Raw genomic sequence first — 26,980 nt, forward strand, 5'->3', positions numbered from 1 at the left:
ACAGATATATAACTCAAACTGGCCTTCCTGGATCATAATTTATTCTCTGTCGGGTACCTGAAACAACACACCCTCACTGGTGCAGGTCCTTGCAATTTTTTTTTAATGCAGTGTTGTTTTTGGTCTGAGCATCTGGTAACAAACCAAAACTAAAATGAGCTGAAAGCTAATGAAAGATAGAACACTCCTGGATGAATGAGGGACTACACCGTCTAATGAAAGCTACATTGTTGATTCTTTTAAACACGTTTGAGGCCTTTAGGATGCTCAAAAAGTCATGAAACTTGTCACAAAGAATGGAACTGGTAAATACTTCAATTTGATGTCACATTTGGGCCTGGGGGTGGCACGTCAGCGCTATAGTGCCCCCTAATGACTTTTAGCCTTCGACACGGCTTTGCCTGAAGAATCACGAAACTTGGCACACACGTCAAAAGGGGGGGGGGGATTTTATTGTCTGATATAGTCTGGGCTTTGGGTGTGGCAAAATAGCATGATAGCGCCCCTAACAAAATTTCAACGAAGCTGAATGGCTTGAAAATCTCCTCACTCCCCCAGTGCTTCTCACTCCCACCGCGGGCAGACTCAGCTAATAGGATGGCTACGTTAGCTGCAGGCTAATTGAACTAAATGCAGTCTGTTAAACTATAAACAATGCATCCCTGTCATTGATTGACATCTGCAGATTGATGTGACGTGTGCAGATGCTGTCTCAAACCGACAGCGAGTTAATGACAACAACATGACAACTATAAAGCAAAACGGGTTTGGTCGGAAAAAAACAATAGATCTATCGACACACTTTATTTATAATCTGGCAGAAAGAAAAACACAATGTACTGTAGTAATGGGAGACGGAGAGACACACTGTGGCTATTAGGTGGGAAGAAAATCAACCTGAAGAGACACTTGAAGGCGCTAACTTTAAGTCCTAATGTTAATTTTTTTAACATTAAGTCAAAGTCACTGGGCAGTCGGCTATGTCAACTTGCTAGCAAGCCATGTTGGCTTAGCCTGGCTGGAAGCCAGTTTTTCTCACAAAAAAGTTTTCAGTTTGCGGTCACAAATGAATGAATGAGCCTAGCTCGTTAGCTGGGTTAATGTGTTAGCTAGCGTGAGTTCGCTAGCTTCAAAGCTTGTTAGTGAAACATGCAGGGCTTGACAATTAACATTATAACTTGTCCGGGACAAGTAAACTTTTTGGTCGGACAAGTGAAATACTTTATCATATATTGTCCTGTTGTTCGAGTGAAACATTTGGGGAACAACCGTGTTGGCTTTTCAGACCTGTTCCCCAATGTGTCTAAAATGATTTCTTAGCTCTAAGGCCAGGTAGGCATATTAATACCACAGACCACAGGCTGCATCAATACAGTAGCTGCATAATATGGTTCATTGCAATGAAATAAAGCATGATAAGCATGTATAGTTTACATTATGGTATGTAGTTTATATTATTATACTGTTAAACGGACAATAAATGAGCAGGTTTATCTTTATTTATTTTTTAATTAACATTTTTACCTGGTGAGCTTAAAGGGGACACTTGCAAAAAAATCACAGTCTGGGGTGGATGTACAGTTGTATGCAAAAGTTTAGGAACCCCTGACAATTTCCATGATTTTCATTTATAAATATTTGGGTGTTTGGATCAGCAATTTCATTTTGATCTATCAAATAACTGAAGGACACAGTAATATTTCAGTAGTGAAATGAGGTTTATTGAATTAACAGAAAATGTCCAATATGCATCAAAACGAAATTAGACAGGTGCATAAATTTGGGCACCCTTGTCATTTTGTTGATTTGAATACCTGTAACTACTTAGCACTGATTAATTGGAACACACAATTGGTTTGGTGAGCTCATTAAGCCTTGAACTTCATAGACAGGTGCATCCAATCATGAGAAAAGGTATTTAAGGTGGCCAATTGAAAGTTGTTGTTCTTTTGACTCTCCTCTGAAGAGTGGCAACATGGGGGCCTCAAAACAACTCTCAAATGACCTGAAAAAAAGATTGTTCTACATTATGGTTTAGGGGAGGCTACAAAAGTTATCGCAGAAATATAAGCTGTCAGTGTCCACTGTGAGGAACATAGTGAGGAAATGGAGGACCACAGGCACAGTTCTTGTTAAGGCCAGAAGTGGCAGGCCACATAAAATATTGGAGAGGCAAAGGCGAAGGATGGTGAGAACGGTCAAAAACAGCCCACAGACCACCTCCAAAGACCTACAACATCAACTTGCTGCAGATGGTGTCACTGTGCATCGTTCAACAATTCAGCGCACTTTGCACAAGGAGAAGCTGTATGGGAGAGTGATGCGAAAGAAGCCTTTTCTGCACACACGCCACAAACGGAGTCGCTTGAGGTATGCAAACACACATTTGGACAAGCCAGCTTCATTTTGGAATAAGGTGCTGTGGACTGATGAAACAAAGATTGAGTTATTTGGTCATAACAAGGGGCGTTATGCATGGCGGCAAAAGAACACAACGCCCAAGAAAAACACTTGCTACCCACAGTAAAATTTGGTGGAGGTTCCATCATGCTGTGGGGTTGTGTGGCCAGTGCCGGTACTGGGAATCTGGTTAAAGTTGAGGGTCGCATGGATTCCACTCAATATCAGCAGATTCTTGAGAATAATGTTGAGGAATCAGTCACAAAGTTGAAGTTACGCCGGGGCTGGATATTTCAACAAGACAACGACCCAAAACACTGCTCAAAATCTACTCTGGCCTTTATGCAGAGGAACAAGTACAATGTTCTGGAATGGCCATCCCAGTCCCCAGACCTGAATATCATTGAACATCTGTGGGGTGATTTGAAGTGGGCTGTCCATGCTCGGCAACCATCAAACCTAACTGAACTGGAGATGTTTTGTATGGAGGAATGGTCCAAAATACATTCATCCAGAATCCAGACACTCATTACAGGCTATAGGAAGCGTCTAGAGGCTGTTATTTCTGCTAAAGGAGGCTCTACTAAAAATTGATGTGATTTTTCTGTTGGGGTTTCCTCCCTAATTTTGACCTTAATTCAGATAATTAATACACATATTTAAATATCGCATATTATATATGTGATTGTATACATTATATACAATCAGCTCAAAGAGCATAGGCCTACGTTTAGCCTAGGAGAAGGTAGAAATTGCAGAAAAGTTGGCATCTTTCTTGTTTATTTTGCTTAAGTTATAGGCTAATGATGCATGAGCTTCAAGATGTTGTGACTGATATCTACTCCCAATGAACTGTATGTTTTAATGTTACTCCAAAATGAACTGAATGGTTTTAAAATGTGTTTTACAGTGTTTCAAACTTCTAGTCTAAATGTGATTAACATTAGAAAAAGTTATTGTTTAATTGTAAATCTTGACATTGACTCATTTACTATCCTTAGAACATTAGTATTGAACCTGCAAACTGTTTTTCTTTCAGTCAGTCGGTCTTCAGAAATTTTCATAAAAACATGCACTTTCAACCAGCTGGCTGGACCAGAAATTTTGGCCAATTTCAAATGCCAACAGCGCATCATAGGGTAGAGATACTGACAAAATGACAACACATATTAAAAGATGAAGTATTGAAGAGTAATTTCCACTATAGTATTAGATTTTCTTCATAAATAGTTTTTTGGCTACATTCCAAACCAGACATGTTATAAGTTTGGCTTTTTCTGCGTTGACAAGATAGCAAAAAGGCTGGTCATGCCTATTTCAAATGCCATTTACAGGCCATAGAATAGGAGTAGAGACAAAATGAAAATAGCTATTGACAGATAAGAGATTACAGATTTGGACAGAAAAGTTTGTATTGTTAAGATTTTTTAAATATATATATTTATTTATGAACAAATCACGAAGTGGGCTTATTTGGAACGCCCATGGGCTTAAAGGATACGTTAGGTACCCATTAAGCCCATGCAGCGCCGCCGCTCCCACCACGCGCATCACGCACTGTGCGTAGGGCACCAAGTGCTGAGGGGGCACCAAAAATAGCCTAATGAAATTTTTTTTTTTTATTATTTCATTAGCCTATAGAAATTTTAGGCACATTTTAGCCATGTATATGTAACAAAAAAGGGGGAACAAGAAAGATATTTAATAATTGCTCTAGTCTAGCCCCCCCCCCGTGCCGGATGGTCCGTTCGGTTGTTCGCGCGGCGCCTGCCTGACGCAGTTTGACAGATTTGAGCATGGCTCCCGCCGCGTCTCCGCATCATCACTTTCAGGTAAGTCCATGTTTAATCATTCATAAATACGGAAATGTGCTGCATGTGCGTGCTGCTGCTAATCGTAATGCGCCGAACTTGCTGACGTTAATGTTAGCATTAGCAAACTATGTTATTATAACTTACAACTTCGGTGCAAGCTAAATTGAGATTTTACTGTTGAACATTACATATTTTAAAAATAACTGACCTGACGCCAGCTAGCTGTTACTCTTTTTTTTTACTATCTTTCTTTAGATATTGAGCAGTAGTTTATGGTTTATTTTGACGTGACGGTGGTTAATACTTTCTCAGTAACGTTAACAGTTAGCGGTCAGTGCAGTGCACATGGTAGGCTAACAATTCCTGTTATATATATACTGTATATATATATAAAATATAAAATGTCATTATGAATTATATAAAGCAAACATTACTGTTGATTTGTGTGCATTATTGCACCTCATTCTATTATGCTTTATATTAGATTAGATTTAGATTTACATTTATTTATTCATTTAGCAGGTGCTTTTATCTAAAGCGACTTACAAATGAGAACAATAGAAGCAGTTAAACTAACAGTAGGACAACAATATGCAAGTGCTATGCCTATGACCCTTCTCAGTTTAATCTAACGCAGAATTTTTATTTTTAATAATAGATAAATAAGGAATAAAGGGGGAGAACTCCTTGGCTGCCATGCTTTCAGTTATAAATGTTTATAATATTTTTCTGGTATAAGATTCTTTGAATATTTTGTCTCTTTCTATACTGATCCTTTTTCTTCAGATTTCTAAATTATTGCAGGGGCAATGCTAAGATACATATGAGGAGGAGCACAAGGCTAAGAGGAAGATACAGATGACGAGCAGGAGGAGCAGCCATGTACAAGCAGTTCAGGCACACATCAACCCCAGCCGGACAGCAGGTCTGTAGACTCCACAATAGGACCAAGCCCTGATCAACCACCCTCATCCAGCAGTTTAGGGACAGATACACAACAGATAACCACCACCTCTGAAAGCACAAGTCCTGTCATTGAGAGTCCATCAGCAGGTGACAATGTAGAGACCTGTGTGCCCCTTCCAACTGATCCTGCTTTTTGGCCAAAGCGACAAAGTGACATTGAATTTGCAAAAAAAAAAAAAGTCTGGATTATTTTGATAATTTTTTTATTTTGCTATTCTGTTTACTGTTTACAAAGTCAGCAAAGCTGTGAAGATTTTACTTTCTCTTTTTAGTGTTCTTAAGTTTTATACTGTGATGCTGCTATTGTGTGTTATTGGTATTGAGTTATGTTTGGTAATAAAAAGTTAAACTGGCAAAAACAAACGTTTTTTTTTTTCTCGGGGTCGGTGTGGGGGGCATCATAAAGGAATTATGCTTAGGGCACCAAAATGGCTAGCAGCGGCACTGAGCCCATGCCAGACTTTTGACATATTTTGACAAATTAAACAATAAAAACATTAGAAATTGGTATAAATTAATTATTGACACTTCAAATGAGACATTAGACTTTAATTGTAACTAAAATGTTCTCACTTAAATTGTAGCAGTATTAAAGTATTAAAAGTATTAAAAATGTCTGAAAAGGGGATAGTGACCCCAGTCCAAGATACGTTCCTTAGTTCCAAGAAAAATCTATAGAGCAGCAAATCATCATTGGGAAGAAGTACAATTCACCAACTCCATCAGTAGTAATTAAAGATTAAGAACACAGAAGCATCTCATACATTATTTGTAGAGTGTGTAACAAATCACCACGCTGTGTATTATACTGGAATTGATTTGAATCCATTAAGTTAATGGCCAAGCATGACAGTCAGAACTTTTTCTTTGTGTTTGCTGGACCTAGTACGGGCCTACGGCTGCTCAAGAAAGTTTTGATAACTTGAGACTTTTCTTAGCCTAAGCCAATTTAAGCTGCACTGTGGCATAACAAGTCATGTTCAGGGTTAAGGATAAAAGACAACAACTAAAGTCTGCATTTACAACCAATGAATAGTGTCATCTTGTGTGGATATGTTTTGAAGTAACAGAAAAGCGTCTCATTTAACTATAGCCTGCAGTCTGATTCACTTCATGGTGCTGTCCCTCATGCAGAGCTCAGTCTGGTTCAGGCTAATGTATTTGTATCCGTCAACAATGAATCTCTTCTATAATATGTTGCCTCTGTGCTGGAATCCTTGGCCTCTGTAAATATTTATCAGAGTGATCCCATGACTCTGGCAGCAGTACTGCTGTGCAATGAGAAGTGCAGGGCATTTTGGGGTACGAAGCCCAGCTGTGGGCAGTTCTGGGAAAGTCTGGTGGAAACATGATTCCTGCAGCCCCCTTCCAACAGGCCTGGCCCGTCAGTTTGTTTACATGTGGCAGGGCCGGCCTGAGACACAGCTCTTTGAGGGGGAGGGATGAGATGCAGCCTTACATCCTCATTATGGCCTTCTGACTCCTGTAGAGAGGTTTGATTTAGTTAGTTCTCACATGCATATAAACACACAAACAGGCATGAGTGTCATCCCTACTTGTGATGTCTAGAAACAGTTTACATGATGCAGCATGCATTAAACATGTAGTTTTTGTAGTTGTAGTTTTTATGTTATCAAGTTCATCCTAAAGATTGCCCCCTAGGTTTAGGGGGCAATCACTTTTTCACACAGGGCCATGTAGGTTTGGATTTTGTTTTCCCTTAATAATAACAACCTTCATTTAAAAACTGCATTTTGTGTTTACTTATGTTATCTGACTAATATTTAAATTTTTGTTTGATGATCTGAAACATTTAAGTGTAACAATCATGCAAAAAAATAAGAAATCAGGAAGGGGGTAAACACTTTTTCACGCCACTGTATATACTCTTACATCACAGCTATTTATTTTCAAACCATGCTGTTCTGTTTTAGAATTTGGATTTTTTTTTTCTACCGTTCCAGGCATCAATTGGTTTCCATTCATTTCTGTTTGGTATGGAAATCTACTACCACATTCTTGAAATTTGCTTGAGCAAATGATGAAGTCAATAAACAAACTCTTGAAGGTTTCTTGAGTTGTGTAATCCATCACAGTAAACATCAAGTTGGCATTAATTTATGTCAAAGTTACATCATTGTTGTGAGGACTTTTCACATTTACCTGCACTTATTACTAGTCAAGAACCCTTCAAACATATTTTCTTATTGTACAGAAACGAATGGAAACCAATGGGTCCCTGGAATGGTAGGGAAAAAAATAGCAGAAAACCTAAACCTGAATAGAATGCACTCACAAATAGCACTGCATGTGATACTGCTTTTTCAGGTACACCAGTGAAGTAGTAGTAATGCCAGTAATGATACATGTCAATAACTCATTTATTGATTCCTTGCACTTACACATAGATTAATTTGTAAGCATTATATATAAATATTCAAAACTGCGCCTTCATTTTCCAGTATTCCTGTGAATTGGCCTCTGGTCTTTCACTTTTTAGCCTCTTCTTACTGCAAAGCCTGTTTCCTGTGTTCAGAATGTCAGCAGACTTCTTTGTCTTGTCATTTTAATCTCCAGCATTCTCCACTCCTCACTCTATTTCCTCTCCCAATTGACGGGAATAGAAATAAATGGTTGTTGAAATTTGATTTGAAGCTTTGAGCGGTGTGCGCCTGCACTCCAGTTTTGGAATGCATCTCAGTAAAGCCTGCCTCAGCTTGCTTTTCTTTCCAGATGTGGAGGACAAAAGAGATGCAATGGTCAAACTGGTTGTGATGAGTTTTGCAGACTTGTCGTGTCTGGTCTAGTTCACCCTGGGGGACATTTGCCAGCTGACTGACTGCTGCTAAGAGAAGTGCACCTTTACCACAGCAGTTAAACTATTGTATAACCGTTGAAAGTAAAAAAAAACGTCCACTCTGTCACATTTTTTTTTTCCTCACCCTGCAGGTAGTGTATTTTGGAGATAGCATGAGGTCGGACATGTTCCCTGCCAGCAGCTTTGGGAAGTGGGAGACAGTGATGATCGTGGAGGAAATGGAGGGGGAGGGCGTCCCGAAGAGCGACGCGGCAATGTCCAATGAGGCCCAAGTGGAGCCTCTGGAGAAAAAGGGAAAGTTTGAGGTAAGTTCACTGAAGCAGCTGTTTCTGTTTAGCAGCCGTTTTCCCACTCTCCAACCCCCACCCCCAACTCTGTGAGTCTCTTCCCCCCTTCCTCTGACCTAATGCCACCATATACCCTTTGTGCTACTTGATCCATGCCTATAAGGTTCTTTTGCATCAACGTTTTTACATGTGTATTGGCTCCCCAAAACATTATGGGTAAGTTTTGATACTGTGACATGTGATGGAGAAACATATAAAATCAGGCATGTTGACACTAGTTTATGTTAAAGATGTGCTAGAAAGCAGTATGTGCAGCATATCAAGTGTTTAACTTCCAGCATGTTGAAATGACACATTAAAGGGGAAGTTCGCTGATTTTACACATCAAAGTCCATTTAGAGGTGTTGGAGAGTACTACTGCATATGTAAGAAAAGTTGTATAAAGCCTTTTGTGGCTCCAGAGGGAGCTGTGTGAACTCTGATAAATGTCTCTGGAGTCTGCATCGGTTGGGGCTGAATGGTAAATGGACTGCATTTATTTAACGCCTTTCTAGTCTTCTGACCACTTAAAGTGCTCTTCACTACATGTCAGCATTCACCCATTCACACACACATTCATACACTGATGGCAGAGGCTGCCATGCAAAAAGCAGAAAGAATAAGTAATGCTCAACACACACCCTCACACCCCGATGGCACAGCCGATCTTCCGATTAGTGGACGACCCACTCTACCTTTAAGCCACAGCTGAAGACTACAAGATTGAAAATGAAAACAATCTGGGGGTGTGGAGTTAGAAAGAACTGAGCTTACCAGACCTCTGTAGCCCGCTCCTCACCTCTGCTGTAGGCTAGAGGCTGGAGGCTACGTTAGCTTCTACTAGCATAACACACCCCAATCTCCAACCGAACTCTCTGCTGTTGAGTTGCATTGTTTGTAATGTAGGTGCCAGGTTTTGACAAGGAAGAATGATAGCATCTCTGGTTCTGCTGGATCGATTTTGATCCTTTTGTCTTAACTATTTATTGTGAGTGAGAAAATGTAATAGGAGTGCTAAATCAGTGGTGTACTCTTTTAAGGAAATGCTGCAAATGAGGATATAATATCAGTCAGTGCTGCCCTCTCCCTCACAGAGCAGATAAGGATTTTAACCATCAGGATGTTGTGATCCTGGCAGTAAAAAAGTGATCTGTCAGCACATTCTTTGGCAAGAAACACTAGGACCAGGAGACTTCTTTTTTCCCAAGGGCTATTAATTTGCGTTAGTTTGTGGTATTTTTATCAAACACAAGTTCCTCAAAATGCTCTTTTCACCGCTTGACAATATCCCCAGGAAGGGGTATTGCAGCTAGGCTCACCTTTAGAGTAAGGAGCTCAGACATCCGGAGGGAGCTCGGAGTAGAGCCACTGCTATTTCATGTCAAAACATGCTAGATTATATATTTGATCTGGTTTGGGAATGCTGCGGGATCCCCCAGGAGGCGTTGGAAAAAATTTGCTGGTAAGAGGGACATCTGGATCACCTTGCTTGGTCTGCTGGCACTGCGACCTGGCCCCGGATAAGTGGTTGGAAATGGATGGATGAACGGATGATCAAATACAACTTTATTTAGGAATATGGCAATTCCAGGGATCAAGCCAACACAGGCCGTTAGAAGTTTAAAGCTTTTGATCTGGACCTGGTCAAATGTGGCCTAGATGTGACAAAAGCAGTGAAATCTCCCTTTTTTGCATTTTCACAAATAGAATGAAGAAAACAAACTATTTCTGATTCATAGTCTGATTCGTGTTATGCCACGCACATTTTTTGCATTTGTAGCGCCCCCTAGCTGGACATATCCTGTAAGTTTTGTGATTATTGGCCCATTATTATTGTATTTTTGGGCCTTAATTACAGCGCCACCATGTGGCTGATTGGGCTCGTATTTCTGTGGAAGTACATGCACATCATTTCCAGTTACTGGGCCAAGTTTTGTGTTTCTAGCTCATTCCAGCTCACAGGAATTTGAGCCAAAGCGGCAGACAACAAATAATAATAATAATAAACCGCCCCTTCAGGGCTTGAACCCCTAAATATGCATGATGTGAGCACAATATAAGCTAAAATAGTTTTTAAAGTGTTTATCCAGTGATAAACACGCTGCTTAATCCATTCCTCACCCCTTTGCTCATGTGTTTTGGTTTTGTAAAAGCTAAAAAAGGTCATATACTGAGTATCTCTGTAAGTACAACCCCTGCACATCGCTTTAACATGCGATGACACCCAAAGGCTGAACTGCTGTGCAGGTACAGTTACTAAACGATTCAATAATAGCTCTTCGGGGGAGAGGTTTAGAAAATGGTCAATTAACCTGGTGAGTACAATGTTAGTGCTGTAATAACCTGGAGTTATCCTTAAAGTAAATACTTTTACATACATAAGAATTTTGATGAAGCTTCATATAGATGTTGGTCAAAGAAATTAAAGACAGTTCAAATGTGCTTATATCAGCTCCTGATACCAATCTTGCAGACTAGCCTCCTGAATATAGAGATTAGGTTAACTAGATCAAGCTGGATGAGAACATTACTGACACAGATGAAATGGTGATGAGAAAGATGACTTGCTCTTCCTGTGGTTCACCCTCTTTTCATTTATCAGCATTTTCTCAAACACCCAATCATATGCTGCGTGGCAGAAACACTGCAGTGGTCTAATTCCCATGCACGTACTTAATACTACAGAGGAGGTACTGTGGGTAGGTAGGCAGACAAATAAGCAGGGTATTTTGCTTAAGGGCTGTTTAGTATCTTTTGTGATGAGTTTGATTCCTGTCATCTGAGGTCAGAGGTTTCTGCTTCAGCATACTTACAATTCCCCATCTTCAGAAATACCTCAGACAATCCTACTTTGTTCTGTTTTTTGGTTCCTTTTCAAATATCATATTTAGAAATATTTGGTAAAAATCTCTATGACAACATGATGATAAGAGATTTATCCTCTCTGCACAGTTCCTGATGGCATTAGCTGATATTGCGCAAAGCACTCATTTATCATTTGGGGTTTGTATCTTATCACATCCTTCTTTTAAACACCACATCCTGTTGTCACAACGTTCGCAGCACTTTCTGCCTATAAAATGTATTGCCGTTGCATGAGTGATTATGAGTAACAGAGCGGGGGATTTCTTGGAAATAATGATTCATTCAGTAGTCAATGTAACCCTCAAAGCTGCTTGGGTTAAAGCCAGCTTGAAGTCTTGCTATATTCCCTGTGCTCAGGGTAGAATTCCCACCTCCTTTTATCAGGTCTGCACATGTCTGAAAATGAATCTTAACACATAGTTACATAGTTTGGTTTGTGTGTTGACTGTCTCAACAGGAGCAGGGCATGAAGTCACCCTCTGCTGTGTCCAAGCAGTGGGGCTCCTACTTTGTCGACATACATAGAAGCGGAGGAGGGGATGAGGAGAGCCAGAAACTGACCTGGTGCTGTAACTGCATTCACAAATACAGCACCATGGCCATCCCTAGCGTGGAGCACATAGCAGGTATGTGGAAGGAGACAACACGCTGGATGAAATTGCAGACAGTGTTACAGATCTGCAGTGGTTTGATGGAGAGAAGAAAGCAAAAAACAAGGTCCAAATAATAATAGTAATATTCATAATAAACTTTAAAGTGCACTTCTCTAAACAAATGTACAGAGTGCTTTACAACTTAAAAACAGAAAAAGAGACTACAATAAATATATAATAAAATACAGAATAAAAACAACAGAAATCAAGACAAATTATAAAATAGGAGAAAGTAGAATCAACTTAAACCAGGGTAAACTGTAGGATAAAAGTGTGATTTGAGGAGTGATTTAATTAAAAGTGGACACTGACTTAGCTAAGCATATCTTCTCAGGCAGATCGTTTCAGAGTTTCAGAGAAAAGGTTCTGTCTCCTGGTCCTTAGCTTCACCTCTTGGGTGGCTAAGAGGCCACTGCTTAAGGATCTCAGATTAAGTGACGACTCAGATGGACAGTTCAGTAATATAACTGTGTCAGGTCTTGAAATGCTTCAAAAGTGAGCAATAAAATGTTTTTTATTGAAAAATCTAAAACAAATTCTAAGAGCATGTATGATTCAGTGTCTTTAAAACTAAGCATCTGTAGAATCTTTACAATTTTTCTAAGTTGATAAAAACAAAAAAACGACTGAACTAGCTTAGTGACGCGGTGATTAAATTGTTTTTAGTTGCAATGTTAATGTTGCAAGATCAAAGTCCTGGATACTGTCAGCATTTCTGTAGAACAGAGACAAGTGGCTGAGGAAGAAAATGTGGTTAGAATGAGGCATGTGGCTGAGAAGTGACAATGAGAACTTAAAATCCTGGTCTAGGCCAAAAGACACAAGAAATGATGCACTTTAACATTATACAGAATTACACCATGTCTGTCTGCTCAAGAGGATGGATGTGTTGGTAAGCCCTGTGCCACTGTCCTGCTCTTTTGACCTTTTGTAAGATACCCACAGCAGCTGTAATGTAACAAAACTGCTTCTTTTTCCTTTAATTTTAATCTCAGAGTGGAGCAGAATGCTTCATTTACATGTTAAAATTAGAAATATTTTGGGGGGCAGGGGGGTTCTGTTTCAGAACTGTCACTTTTTCATCCCACTTGAGCTTGCAGACCTGTAATTTATGATTGTTTAATGCAAGAGTTGTCTCTTTGGAGGCAGAAGATCAGACACGAATGAGTCCAACATTCTCTGGCCTGAGTGATTACTGCCTGCTGTAACAAAGTGTGCTTTCCCACTGAATAATGAATCAATACTGTGGAACATTTGCTGTTGCTTTCCAGCAGCAGTGGTGCATTAAATGTACAGTAACTTGCAGTTAACTTTACTGTTTGATTTTACTCTTTCTAGATCTTCCTCTGGATTACAAATTCCCCAGGTTTTCTCCCGACAAGCCCTGCACCACCGGCTACTACCCCAGGCCCCCGGATTCTTTGCTGAAGAGGTGCGAGAGTCTGTCATAAAAATTGAAAAAATTTAAAAGGAAAAAAAAAAGTCCTCCCTTACCCCTCTGCCTCAGGAGAGGAATGTGCCTCCATTTTTGCCTGTAGTTTCCCACCTGACCCCGCCGCCATCTGTGGAGCACAGGAAGCATACACTCCTCACCCATTCAGAGAAACTATGTGAATGTAAGCCACAGTATCTCTGTGTAATAACACCTACATTTGAACGTTGTTTTGTGGTTTAGTGTACCGTACACGTGGAAATACGACAAAATAAGTGTGTGTGTGTGTGTCTGCATACAGTAATAATAGGAAATGTAGTGTTTTTATTGTTTCATGTGTGAGGTCGCCTATTATTTTCTATGGTAGATTGTTTAAAAATCTGAATTCTTCGAACTTTTCCGAAATAAAGTGAGCATTTTACCGTCTCTTTATTCCTGAAGTGATTACCTCAAGAACGTTATCTACTGTAAGCTGTACCCACATGGCCAGTGTGTTTCTCCCGAAAAATCTGTTGGAATCCTTGTGTCAGTATTCTGTATAACACTGTTATTGTTAAGTCTTTTTTAAATATAGTTTTACTGTATGCATTTTAGTAACCTTAACTTGAGGTTTAAGGTCTAATGTTTCCCCCGTTTCAGTTTTGTAGAAGGTGTTAAACTTCAGGTCTGTTGTTGCTAAAGAACTGGCACAATGCTCAATCCTTTGTGTTGGCTGTTTTAAAAAAACACAACTTTGGGAAACAATAATAATGGATGATGAAGACTATGCTAGATGTTCTCTGTATTATTTTTGGTGCATCAGTGACATGTGCTCTTTGAGTGATTGTGTAAAAATGTGGACTACTTGTGCTTCATTCATATGCAGTACCAGTTTGAGATATGCTTTAACCGACTTCTGAATGGTTATTTTGTCGGTGTGCATAGACAAGTTGTGCCATAATACTTAAGGAACACTCAGTTTGGGAAAAATCAGTGGAAGTTTGCTTGTGGCTTTCAAGTCACAGCAGATTGACATCAGGGTATCTCTGTGCATCCAGGCCACAGGCAAAATGTTTAGCCTAGCTTAGCACTAAGACTGGACCACAGCAAAATTGTTAGCCTCAACTCTAACGTGGAAAAATACAACTTGCAAAAACTCCAAAACTTAAATGTTTTGTCTTGATTGCTAGCAAACTTGTCACAAATACAAGAGTCACCTCCAATAGATACTTGGGTTTATTTGACAGCAGTGTTAGGACTGTGTGCAAACTAGAGGTCTTCACCGGTCCACTTGGTTCATAGTAACTGAGAACCGACCCAAAACCGCTGTCGTGCTAGGTGTAAATTATATTCTGTCTAATTGGGTCCAGGTGCAGTCCTGTCCCATTCCTGTGTCTTGGGTCTGCATGTCAATATGTCTTAATACCCAACTGGATCCAAGCTGAATCAGTATAAGCCATAATCTATTTGGGTCAGTTCAGGTCGACCACATTTTGACTCGTGTCTAATTATCCATGGGTCTGTTCAAATAAAGTCTGTATGTCCTTGGGTCAGCTTGGGCCTCTTTTTTTGCTAATTTATTTATACACATCAAGTTCGGGTAGGTTTTCTACAGTTCCGTTTCGGATTGGGCCCAAAATGTTCGTTAAGATTCTGGTGTAAACCTGGCAACAGGACAGGGAGAGAACATTTGACATGTTACGAGCGAGGGCTGTCACTTTTTCAAAAAGTCAAGTTCAAACGAATGATAACTAACAAGTAATTAGTTCAAATAATTTGAAATCAGCAAACATGTTTACCTTTGTCCATGACTTTTCAATCTTGCTAAATCCAGAATTCTTCCATGTTACTTCTCAGATGGTTTGGTGTCATCTGTTCAGTACAGCTGCCTAGTTTACTCCATTTTGCATTAGCGAAGGGAATAACAATAGCCTAGTTTGCTAAGGGGTAAGCAATAGAACAGAGTGATCATGCATTTTACACGCCACATTTTAAATGCCCCCCCCCACTGGAGTACAAGGTACGCCTGTTGCGCTTATGCACTATGAATTATAGTTTCAGAGAGATCATTACATACCAAAAACGTACTTTTATTCTATGTCTGAACTGTAATTTGAATTTCGAATAAAAAGCGTTAGCACTACTGCATACCATCACTGCACCTAGCTGTTGTTGGTTACAAATTAGCTTCATTCTAAACTCATAAAACCACAATGGCAATTTTTTTGTTTCGACAAGTTTTACATAAACAAAACACAACATGTAAATAAAACTAGTTTGGAGTTTTTTGGAAGTACTTTTGACGGAGCCAGTCTAGCTTCTTGGCTAGCTGCTAGCGCGTTTGCTATCTAGTTTATTTTGTGCCAAGCTGGGCTAAACATCCTGGATCTCTATACTAAACACACAAAGATGATACTGGTTTCAATCTTCTCATCTGGCTCTGAGTAAGTCATCAAACAATAGGATTTACCAAATGTCGAAGTGTTCCTTTAAGATGACCATCATCTCACAAATGAAGAGAGAAATTTTGATGATATACAGCTGTCAGCGTGTTTGTGAGATTGGTCATCCAAAGTGAATTATTACTTGTGCTGTGTGTGCAAGTGTTTTATGCATACAGCTGTTGTGATTGTACTCTTCTTTTCTCATCTGACCTGGAAAATTTGACATGCACATTTGCCTTATGTTGGATTCATTTGTGGTCTTAAGTTCTTTGAAAACACAGGGAAAGTTCAGTTCTGTGTTCAAGTGTTGAAGTGCTGTCAATGAAATAAAATGTTCTACAATTTTCTTACATAAGATATTTTTGAGTTTTCTTTGCAAGCTTCAGCAAACAAAGACTTGTACTGTACATACACTGAGTATATAGTTGAGTTGCACAGATTTAAAGGGGAACACATGACATCAAGACTGAGACATACACTAGTTTACTCCCACAACAGCTAATTTGTGTAAATGGGAAGAGAAGCAACAATGTATTTTTTTCACAGTTAAAGTATGTATTTCATTTTATTTTTCCCCCTTGTGTCTCCAAAGCAGCTCTGCAACACAGGACATTGATCTGCTCTACAGTATTTCTTCAGGGAAAGCAGAGACCTGTAAATCAAATCCCTATCTCACTTCTGTCCTCCATTAGGGTTTAGCTGTAGTTACCAGCTTTTGTGATATCATAGCAAAACCTATTCACTTTCTGAATATGAATGATCATGAATGTTTTCCCATTGGCCTTTCACACTTGTCAGACAACAGCATTATTAGCTTTTGTTGTTGTAATTTGCTGGAAAAAAGCACTACAGATTTTACACATGGACTGATGTTAAAAGACCCATGCATACCTACCCCAGGTGGTTTGTTGCCCCTTATTACTGTTTGAAGACATTTCTGAAATCAAACTAGATTTTTTTTTAACTGCACAATTGAACCATTTGACAACATTGTTGTATTTAGCCTTGGCTGCTTGAAGTGCAACAATGTAACCAACCCCTTGACTACTCATTCATGTTTTAAAACACACCTATGCTTGGTTGAAACACTGTTGCCAGTTTGCACACTGAGGGAGGATGTCAGACCGAAACATCTGTGCATTAATTAATCATAAAATTGGAGTGAAGTCCCATTGTTGAGATCTGTTTTCTTGTTTTTGAAGATCCAGCACACAGATAAGCATATTGAAGTTGAGCATGTTGATTCATTATTAGTATTAGGCTTTATGTCTTTAGTCTACATTCATTGATATAAATGGGGTGGACAAAATATTGGTAACACATCATAGTATAATTCAACAGCACCACAAACTACAGCCTCCAGAATGACCATAAATTTGAATCAACACTCTCTAAAACAGCTTCAACAAAAACTTTACATTAGAACCTTCATTAAGGTAGGATTTATTGCAGGGCTGTTGTGTATTAGACTACATTAATTAATTAATATCCAAGGGGACCCCTTACAAAATGAGGAGTTAGTGAATGATACATGATGTGTCCTTGCTTGTCAGGTTCAATTTTCAGGATCTAATTTTGTATTTATTTTACATTTCACAATGGACTGATGTTAAAATATATTTTTTTCTTGTGGTGCAAGATGTACGTGGACAAATGTGACTTTGACATCATTGTTGAAGTGATATAGCTGAATGGCGTTGAGAGTTAAGTAACCTGATTAAAACTGTACTTTTCTGTACACCAGACAGCATTTTTCAAACTGGTTCTATGAAAGGATATATAAAATGTAACGTTTTGCACAGTGGTCACCTTGGCAACATGTAATAATTATGGGATAATGGTAAATGCTGAAACATAGTGACAGTAGCACAAGTGGAGTCAAAAGTTACTCACACAGCAATGTCATTTATACAGCAATATCTATCTAAAGTTTGCTAACATCAGCTAATAGCAGCTAACATTAGCCATACTGGTCATTGCAGACGAAGTAAGGCTATTTCCTCTTTGAAAAGTTACATTGTCCCGGTTTAAAGATTTTGGAAATGTCTCCAAAACAACAAAACAGAAATGTTGTCAATGTCAAGTGACCTGCTCGTTTTTTTTTCAAAATACTGTACAAAACTCCTACTATTACCCTAGAGGTACAAACTGGAGCTAGCAAAGAGTCAAGCTGCATAGCCAAATGTCTAATATTGATGCTGGGCCATTTATGACGTCTAACCAGTACAAGTCAGGAGACATTTAAGTCATTCCAGTACCATACTGTATCTCTGAGCAGCATTAGGTTGGAACTTTTTATTCATTACCTGTTAACCTAGCTGACTGGGAGGAGGGCAGCCACTTAATTCATTAGGTCTCCTTTAAGCCTCTCTCCCCTGCTGCCCCTCCTCATTCGCCAGCATGACGCTCCCTTCGCGCTCACACATTCTTTCCCTCCGCTCTCTGACTTTGTTTCGTCCCTAAAACAAACTTTTCAACCATATTGATAATCGTTCTAAAATCACTGCTGTGACGGTAAGAAATGACTGTTGCGACGACGGGAATACGGATTTGTGAGCACCGTTTCTGACAGGTAACGCGAACAGCTTTTTCCTTCACTGCTCTTTTTTCACTGTTTTTTCGTGGTCTACAGGAACAAGGCTACTTTTGTGCACAGATTTGGATTATCAATTTCATTGATAACTGATATTACTGTAAAATTCACTTAACTCTTTGGTAGAGAGGGATTTCTAAAACTAGAACAGCCGCAGTCGTATGATAGGATACTTTTTTAATGAAAATGAAAGACTTAATGAACGAAAAGTAAGCATAAAGTTTGAAAAAGTAAAAGTAGGATATTATTCCTAGCAGAAGAGGCATCAGTATCTGTGGAGGGAGGAATGCCTTTTATGGCCATAAGCTATAACCATAACAATTTCTGGTGGGTGACAATGAAACCTCTGCTGTTTTACCTTCTTACAACTGTGGAACAATATTGGGTGATAGATATGAATCGGTCATAACTACGTACTGCATTTGGTTCACTCAGAACATGGAAATAGCTACTAAGGCCTGGGGCAAGGTATAAATCTTGATTTAAGTTTGCATTGCTATTGTATTAAGTTGTCTCTGAGTAGCACAGACACACTTTAAGCAGGACTGTAGCTAATATTAAGTGTCCTGTATTTTTTTCTGGGAACTGAGGGGTATAAACGACAGCGGAGGAGTTTATATTTTACAATTAAAAACATACACATGTCAGGTATTTTCCTGTCTGATTCCGGTTTGTTTAGATATACTTGATATACTTAAAATTTGATTACTTTTAGGCGAACAAAAATAGATTAATATTGAACTAAGGCTATATATTGACAATTAATCCTTATACAACACCTTTTTTAGATGACTTTTGTTGTGTATTTTTATAGATATATGAAACTGCTCTAAGCTTCAAACAAGACGTTTTTGCCTAAAAAAAAAATATAGTCTGAAGTTAGAAAAGTTTAATGATTTAAACCTGGAAATAACTCATCAAAGAATCAGTAAACAAGACACGTGACAGTTGGTACTTAGAAAATATTGAGGTTTGATACTCAGCCCTGTAAAGGACTTAGCACTTATTCCACTAGAATTTTATTCCTGGCATTGTGGAAATGGCGTTGAAACAACATGTTCACCTTCATTTTGAGCGATATAATTTTAGGGCTGCAACTAAAAGTTGTTCATTATCCACTAATAAGACGGTGTAGTCCCTCATTCGTCCAGGAGTGTTCTATCGTAGAAAAGGTTTCAGTCGTAGTCATCTGGACACTGTTTTCAGAATCAAGACGTTTCGGCGTTTAGGTGAAACTAGCTAATCAACAGATACTCAGGTAGACTCCTTCCTGAGGGCAGGGCTTATGTAACTCAGAGTAGCTTAAATTTCTGAGTTCCCGGTCCATTTTTTCACAATTGGGAATGACTTCCGGATGGGAGCCGAAACGTCTTGATTCTGAAAACAGTGTCCAGATGACTACGACTGAAACCTTTTCTACGATATTATCCACTAATCTATTAATTGTTTTTCCAATTAACCAACCACTTCTATAAAATGTAAGAAAATAGTGAAAAACACCAATGGCATGTCTTGTTTTGTTGGATCAGCAGTCCGAAACCCAAAGATATTTAATTTACAATGTAATAAAATAGAGAAAAGCAGTAAATCCTCACATTTGAGAAGCTTGAACCTGCATATATATTTGGTATTTTTGCTTGATAAATTGTTTGACAATTAATCGATTATCAACATAGTTTACTATTAATTTTCTGGCAAATGACTAATCGATTAAATGGCTTATTGTTTCAGCTCTACATAATTTACAGAATATATAATTAAAAGTTTGACTGAATAAATAAAATATCAATTGGGGACTTGGAGCCTCAGTACTCTAGCTACACCCCTAAGTACCCATAATAATACATTACAGTGATGCTATAGTAGAAAAATGTCTTGAAGTGCCATGAGGTCATTCCAAATCACTTAGCACAGACCTACTACAAGTCCCTACCAAAATATTAGCCTTTGAATTTAGTGAAATAGCCAAGTCAGTAAGTTTTAGATCAGTCTAATTCAGGCTTACAGGCATCCTCTGTAAAGATAGGCTCACGAGTCGACCGTCCTCATGTTCACCACAGAGGAATGTGACGGCTCATTTGATCAAATGTCAAAATTAACCTCAGGAGAAGCAGCATTTTTATGTATCAACTTGAGCTTTCCTTGTTTATCAAACACAAGACAAAATACATGCAAACCCTGGACTGCCCCCCTGTATTAGAATGGAGTCCAGTCTAGACGTCGTTTAAATCACTACCAAAGGGTTTTCCATCAGGCCTTTGCCAAAAGCTCCACTAAGGTCATGGAATTTACTCTCATGTTCAGAGCAGAGACGGTGGGCCAGCTCTTGTCTTTCTGTAAAGCACTGCAGTTTGGTTTAGAGGTTGTTTCAGTAGACCAGAGTAATGTTGCTGCAGTAATGGTCCATTTATGACCTCTAGGCCTGCTCGTCTGGCCATCTGGCTGGCATGGCTAGACTTGTCTGACAATAGCAACTCAGAAATAAATCTTGGGAAGTGAATATTGAGTAACACAGTGTGCAGAGGTGTAATATAACCTCCGGATTTGGCTGTTACGTGGATATAGTAAGCAAAGATTTAATGGCAGAAGGGTATCATCGTATTCTTGGTAACTATAAAGAAGTTAGAATTTGTAGGAAATGTAAACTATCTGTCTAAGTTTTAACAACAATGACTCCTACGTTATCGGACAGTTCTGTGATTAGTTCTTAGCTGTGCTGCTCAATAATGGCCTACATCAGTATGGAAAGCCTGCATCATCAGGACTACAGCTGTATCTAATTATTCAAGGAATGCAGGGCTGTGCAGAATATGGGCTGGCTTTCTCAAATCCTTCTCTCCCCACCACTTCTCCCTCTCAGCTGAGCTGAGTCCCCTCTCTGATGAGACGATGAGAACCCACACCCGCGGGGCCCCCACAGTCTTCTTCATAAGTCTGCTGTGGCCTCTGCTCGCCCCAGTGGTGGCGGCAGCAACGGAAGTGGACCCCAGCGGAGGAATCCCCTTCATGGGAGGCAACTACGATGGTCATCCCATGCTATACTTCAGTCGGGGGGATGTGGAGGAGATGCAGTATGCAGCCGCAGGGACTCATCGGGACATGGCGAGGAGGATCCGCGAGGCTGGTGAAACCATGCTGGAGCACCCCGAGGAGTACCTGCCACCCTGGAGCCCCGCAGAGTTCAGCGCTCGCTGGAACGAGGTGTACGGAAACAACCTGGGTGTGCTGTCCATGTTCTGCCTGCTGTACCCACACAGGGCTGGGGCCCTCGACCTGGCCAAGGACTACATGGAGAGGATGGCGGCTCAGCCTAGTTGGTACAGTTTCTGTCTTTTTATTATTTCATCTATTTAATTTGACACAATGAGATTTTAAGCTATGTACAATAGCCTGCTTAATGTGAAAAGTTCCACATAAGATATTTGAACCACCCTCCTCTTAGGATTCCTTCCTTTTTGTCTGTTTTCTTTTTACAGAGAAAAACAGAAATGTTCAGTTTACAGATTGTACCTGATATCTGTTTCATCCCCATGTGTGCATCAACTGGGTATTAATGCTAAATCCTCCCCCTCAGAGGCTTTCTAGTCAGTACATCCGCCAGAGTGTTCTCATTTTTCTCTGTGGGCAGAGCTCTGGTAAAGATGCATTGTGGCCCGATAAGTCTGTGGTCCATGAAATATGTTTAGCAGCTGTTTGCTGAGAAAAAACTGAGGCTCAGGGTCCAGGTGACCAGACAGGGATTGACTCCACTCTGCTCTAATTGTCAAAAATATGTAAGCCAGGGTTCCCACAGATCCCCTAGTAGTCTCTTTTTTAATTTATTGACCAAAAATGTCTATGTTAATGACTTTTTTGAAGTGAAGCATTAGATTTAGCCAGGGTAAGATCTAATTAGCATACTTTTGTAAAGGGCTACAATTAGTGATTATTTTCAGTATTGATTAATCTGTCAAAGTTTTTTGTTTTTTTTTATTAATTGTTTTGCCTATAAAATGTCAAATACTTTCAAATGGTCATGGCAATTTTCCAGATCTGGTATCTTCATTTTCTTTTTTGATCTAACAACAGTTCCAAACCCAAAGATATTCACACTTTACAAAACTGTTGTTAACTGATTTTCTATCAGTCAAATGATCATTTAGCACGACTGTATGTGTGTACTTTTTTTGCCCCGTGCAAACATGAGCTCCTAGGCCACCGAATCCTCCCCCTCTCTGTACAGTGTGTACACTAGTGATTCCCAGCATTTTCCTCTTGTGACTCCTTAAAACGAAGTATTATGTATTTGTGGTCCCCGGTCACAGGTCACGTATGTTTACAAGTTGTGAACAGTTAGCCAAAGAATCATTTTTCTTTCTTTGAATCTTTTCAGAGGCCTGGGAAGATGTAATTATCTAGTTATTTAAAATAATTTAAAAAGCCAAAGAAATGTGTTTTCTGCTTTCCTGTCCTGTTAATCATCTCGCGACCCCTGAGATTAACCTTTGTTCTCCTTGTAACCACTGGTTTACAGTATTGCTATGCTAGAGTATTAAATGGCCCAATGATTGCTGTGTGGTAATCTGATCAAACACAATTTAATTTAGAAAGAGTGCACAATGTAAGCACAAAATTAGCTAAAATAATGAAAGTCTTAAAGCTAGATATTGATACCGGGCTCCTTCTCAGACAGGGCCTCAAGATCAGGTAATAAAGCAGGACCCACCCTAAAGTCCTTATCATCTCCTTTCATATTGTGCTGTAGTACTGCAAGTTACTGTTGATCATATTACCACTAACCAATTGTGGAGGACCCAGGGCAGCTGCCCACTTTGCCCTGTTGGTAATCAAGCTTTGCCAATTTCCCTTGTCTGAGTTTGAGCTGCACTCAATCTAGAAAAATGGGTTTCCACCATATACTAACTGCAGTTTACACATTACATACCTTCATATGAAATATGTGAGTTTGTGTTTTTGACACACACATGTTAGGCTTGGTATTCAAGTGGTTGAATTACTGACTACAAAATTGTTGCCATGAGTCTCATTATCTTTGGCAAGGGATTTTTTCTACATCTCTAACTTGCACGAGCGCCACAGTTTTTAAAAACATCAGCATGCGTAAACTCATGCTAATGTGAAGCCATAACAGTGAGTGTATATTGATTTTCAACACAGTAAACATGGCCCCAATTAAGATAGTGGTCTACCCAAAACATTAAGATGTTTGGACTTTAAAGCTCTAGAATGTTTAAAGTGGTCAGACACAGCTGCAAAATACAGTGCGTACCCCCTTCCTGATTTCTTTTTTTTTTTTTGCATGTTTGTCACACTTAAATGTTTCAGATCATCAAACAAATTTAAATATTAGTCACAATCAAACACAAGTAAACACAAAATGCAGTTTTTAAACGAAGCTTGTTATTATTAAGGGAAAACAAAATCCAAACCTACATGGCCCTGTGTGAAAAAGTGATTGCCCCACCTGTTAAAACATAACTTAACTGTGGTTTATCACACCTGAGTTCAATTTCTCTAGCCACACCCAGGCCTGATTACTGCCACACCTGTTCTCAATCAAGAAATCACTTAAATAGGGCCTGCCTGACAAAGTGAAGTAGACCAAAAGATCTTCAAAAGCTAGACATCATGCCGAGATCCAATGAAATTCAGGAACAAATGAGAAAGAAAGTAATTGAGATCTATCAGTCTGGAAAAGGTTATAAAGACATTTCTAAAGCTTTGGGACTCCAGCGAACCACAGTGAGAGCCATTATCCACAAATGGCGAAAACATGGAACAGTGGTGAACCTTCCCAGGAGTGGCCGGCCGACGAAAATTACCCCAAGAGCGCAGCGACGACTCATCCAAGAGGTCACAAAAGACCCCACAACAACATCCAAAGAACTGCAGGCCTCAGGTCAGTGTTCATGACTCCACCATAAGAAAGAGACTGGGCAAAAATGGCCTGCATGGCAGAGTTCCAAGACGAAAACCACTGCTGAGCAAAAATAACATTAAGGCTTGTCTCATTTTTGCCAGAAAACATCTTGATGATCCCCAAGACTTTTGGGAAAATACTCTGTGGACTGACGAGACAAAAGCTGAACTTTTTGGAAGGTGTGTGTCCCATTACATCTGGCGTAAAAATAACACCGCGTTTCAGAAGAACATCATACAAACAGTAAAATATGGTGGTGGTAGTGTGATGGTCTGGGGCTGTTTTGCTGCTTCAGGACCTGGAAGACTTGCTGTGATAAATGGAACCATGAATTCTGCTGTCTACCAAAAACTCCTGAAGGAGAATGTCCGGCCATCTGTTCGTGACCTCAAGCTGAAGCGAACTTGGGTTCTGCAGCAGGACAATGATCCAAAACACACCAGCAAGTCCACCTCTGAATGGCTGAAGAAGAATTCAATTCAATTCAATTTTATTTATATAGCGCCAATTCATAAAAGAAGTTATCTCATTGCGCTTTTCCTATAGAGCAGGTCTAGACCGTACTCTTTATAATATTAATTACAGAGACCCAACAAATCCCACCATGAGCAAGCATTTGGCGACAGTGGCCATCCGCCGCTGCTGTGTTAGGTTTTGAGAGAGAGAGAGAGAGAGAGGGGAGGGGTTTGAAGAACAAAATGAAGACTTTGGAGTGGCCTAGTCAAAGTCTGTTGAATCCTTCTGAGATACTGTGGCATGACCTTAAAAAGGCAGTTCATGTTCGAAAACCCTCCAATTTGGCGGAATTACAACAATTCTGCGAAGATGAGTGGGCCAAAATTCCTCCACTGCGCTGTAAAAGACTCATTGCAAGTTATCACAAACGCTTGATTGCAGTTGTTGCTGCTAAGGATGACCCAACCAGTTATTAGGTTTAGGGATCAATCACTATTTTACACAGGGCCATGTAGGTTTAGATTTTATTTTAATAATAACAACCTTCATTTAAAAACTGCATTTTGTGTTTACTTGTGTTATCTTTGACTAATATTTAAATTAAAACTAAAATTAAAAACATACTTCATACTGTGAGAAGTACAATCAACAAGTCAGCTGAATCCAACTATTCAGGCCATGTTTGGACAATCCTCAGGCTTATCGGAGTCAACCAAGGCTGAACATGATGCAGGCACAGGTATCAATAGTGCTGCCTTATTTCCCTAACAATTTGATTAAGTTCAATGAACATTAGTTCTGCCTGGCAAGTGCAAAGTGGCTGAAAAGTGGATTACAGCCATTCACTACTTCCAAGTTCTCCACAGCTTTTATTTCAAAGACTAAAGGAATGAAGGTCTCAGAAATAATACTTAGAGAATGGTTGCACCCAGTGTTGAGGTCCATGGTAACTTTCTGAGGTTTATTTACATATGTTCACATAATTAGTGCTCACTAGCTAGCTATGGTGACATGTAACATTAACCAACTTTCTTTTAGTTAAAACTTAAATTAGATTTTTTTGTACAAATATGTACAAACATCATGTACAGTTATCTACAAACCAAAAACATCCAATCACAAAAAATCGAATTAACTACACTAATTAACATCACTAAACATAACAAAAATCACTTACTCATCAGTATGACTATCTTTTAGCCTATGTCTCACAAAATTCATAAATGACAGATGTTTAAAAACAATTATGCAACTTTTATATCTTCATACACAGTGCCTGAAATTAACTTTTTGACTGGCCAAGGGGACTGGTAGATGAAAAATCCACCGGCCAAGCATATTTTTTACCACCCAAAAATTGTGTCACATATACATTTGTTTCAATACATTTCATTGAGATAAGTTTTATGTTGAATACAAACTTAAGAAGAGGCCAGAGCAAAATTTGAAGAAGAATTATCTTAATATATTGATCAACGGTTAATCAGTTCAATGGTCTTTTCCTAAACCTGACCAAGTAGTTTTGGTGCCTAAACCTAACCAAACTGCGACCGTCACCTGAAATGTTTCACAGCAAGATTTATTTTGAAAGTCTAACCGGACATTGTATATTTATTATTGCTAACTTGACTGTGGAATGAGAACGTGTTGAAAACGTGACACTGCCACAGCAGACTAGCATGTGTATTACACGCTTTGGTGTGATACTGGGTTGCAGCAGGCCGGCAGCAAGCGAGTTTAGTGAAGTATTTGATGTCCCGTACGGTAAGCAGTGCTGCGAAACTAGGAGCACTCCAGACGGTCAGTTTCACGGCACTGAAACTGATGCAAGTAAAAACACATATGGTTGTGTCAGTGTGTGTGTGTGTGTGTGTATCAAACTCCGACACAGTCATGTAATAACAAACTGTGCTGAGAGGCTCTATTGCATTTTGGTGTCATTTAGGGGTGCGCTGCCTCTGTCCTCTGCTGTCTGTTTTGGTACAAACATTTACCCGCCAGTGTGGCGGATAGCCTTCCGAGATTTACTCACCAAATGGAAAATCTACAAGCATTTGGAACTTGGCAGGTGTTAATTTCAGAGCCTGTAATCATACACAATCCATCTTACAAGTTCACACAAGGTAAAGGTACCCTGCAGAGTTTTAGACCACTAGTGGCGCTGTGGAGCAGTGTTTTTATGAGCGCGTCACAAGCATTTTGTTTGTATGCATGGTTGACATGTTGGACATTCCTGCTGACAGTTTCATTGCATTTCACTATTTGACAGTTGGTGACGGTAGCAATGCAACAGCAAAAGCAGGGTAGAGGAAGA

The 26,980-nt window shown here is 39.4% G+C and overlaps 2 protein-coding genes and 1 long non-coding RNA gene across 3 annotated transcripts in view; all 3 read left to right on the forward strand.

The window, feature by feature from the left end:
- The window catches only part of nt5dc1 (5'-nucleotidase domain containing 1), an 88,373-nt gene extending 72,326 nt beyond the window's left edge, over window positions 1-16,047 (forward strand). The window contains exons 10-12 of the mRNA XM_044168796.1: window positions 8,130-8,303; window positions 11,647-11,815; window positions 13,181-16,047. Of these exons, the coding sequence (XP_044024731.1) occupies window positions 8,130-8,303; window positions 11,647-11,815; window positions 13,181-13,293 (456 nt within the window). The 3' untranslated portion in view covers window positions 13,294-16,047. The remainder of the gene's footprint in view (window positions 1-8,129; window positions 8,304-11,646; window positions 11,816-13,180) is intronic.
- On the forward strand, window positions 4,314-5,539 carry LOC122862928. The gene is made up of 2 exons (XR_006374879.1): window positions 4,314-4,562; window positions 5,019-5,539. It is a non-coding gene; the product is annotated as an uncharacterized LOC122862928 (long non-coding RNA).
- Window positions 16,048-18,078: 2,031 nt separating the features above from the next.
- The window catches only part of dse (dermatan sulfate epimerase), a 37,298-nt gene continuing 28,396 nt past the window's right edge, over window positions 18,079-26,980 (forward strand). The window contains exons 1-2 of the mRNA XM_044168798.1: window positions 18,079-18,269; window positions 21,151-21,607. Coding sequence (XP_044024733.1) covers window positions 21,180-21,607 — 428 coding nt within the window. The 5' untranslated portion in view covers window positions 18,079-18,269; window positions 21,151-21,179. The remainder of the gene's footprint in view (window positions 18,270-21,150; window positions 21,608-26,980) is intronic.

The sequence above is a fragment of the Siniperca chuatsi genome, linkage group LG16 (genome assembly GCF_020085105.1).
Source record: "Siniperca chuatsi isolate FFG_IHB_CAS linkage group LG16, ASM2008510v1, whole genome shotgun sequence".
Classification (NCBI taxonomy): Eukaryota; Metazoa; Chordata; class Actinopteri; order Centrarchiformes; family Sinipercidae; genus Siniperca; species Siniperca chuatsi.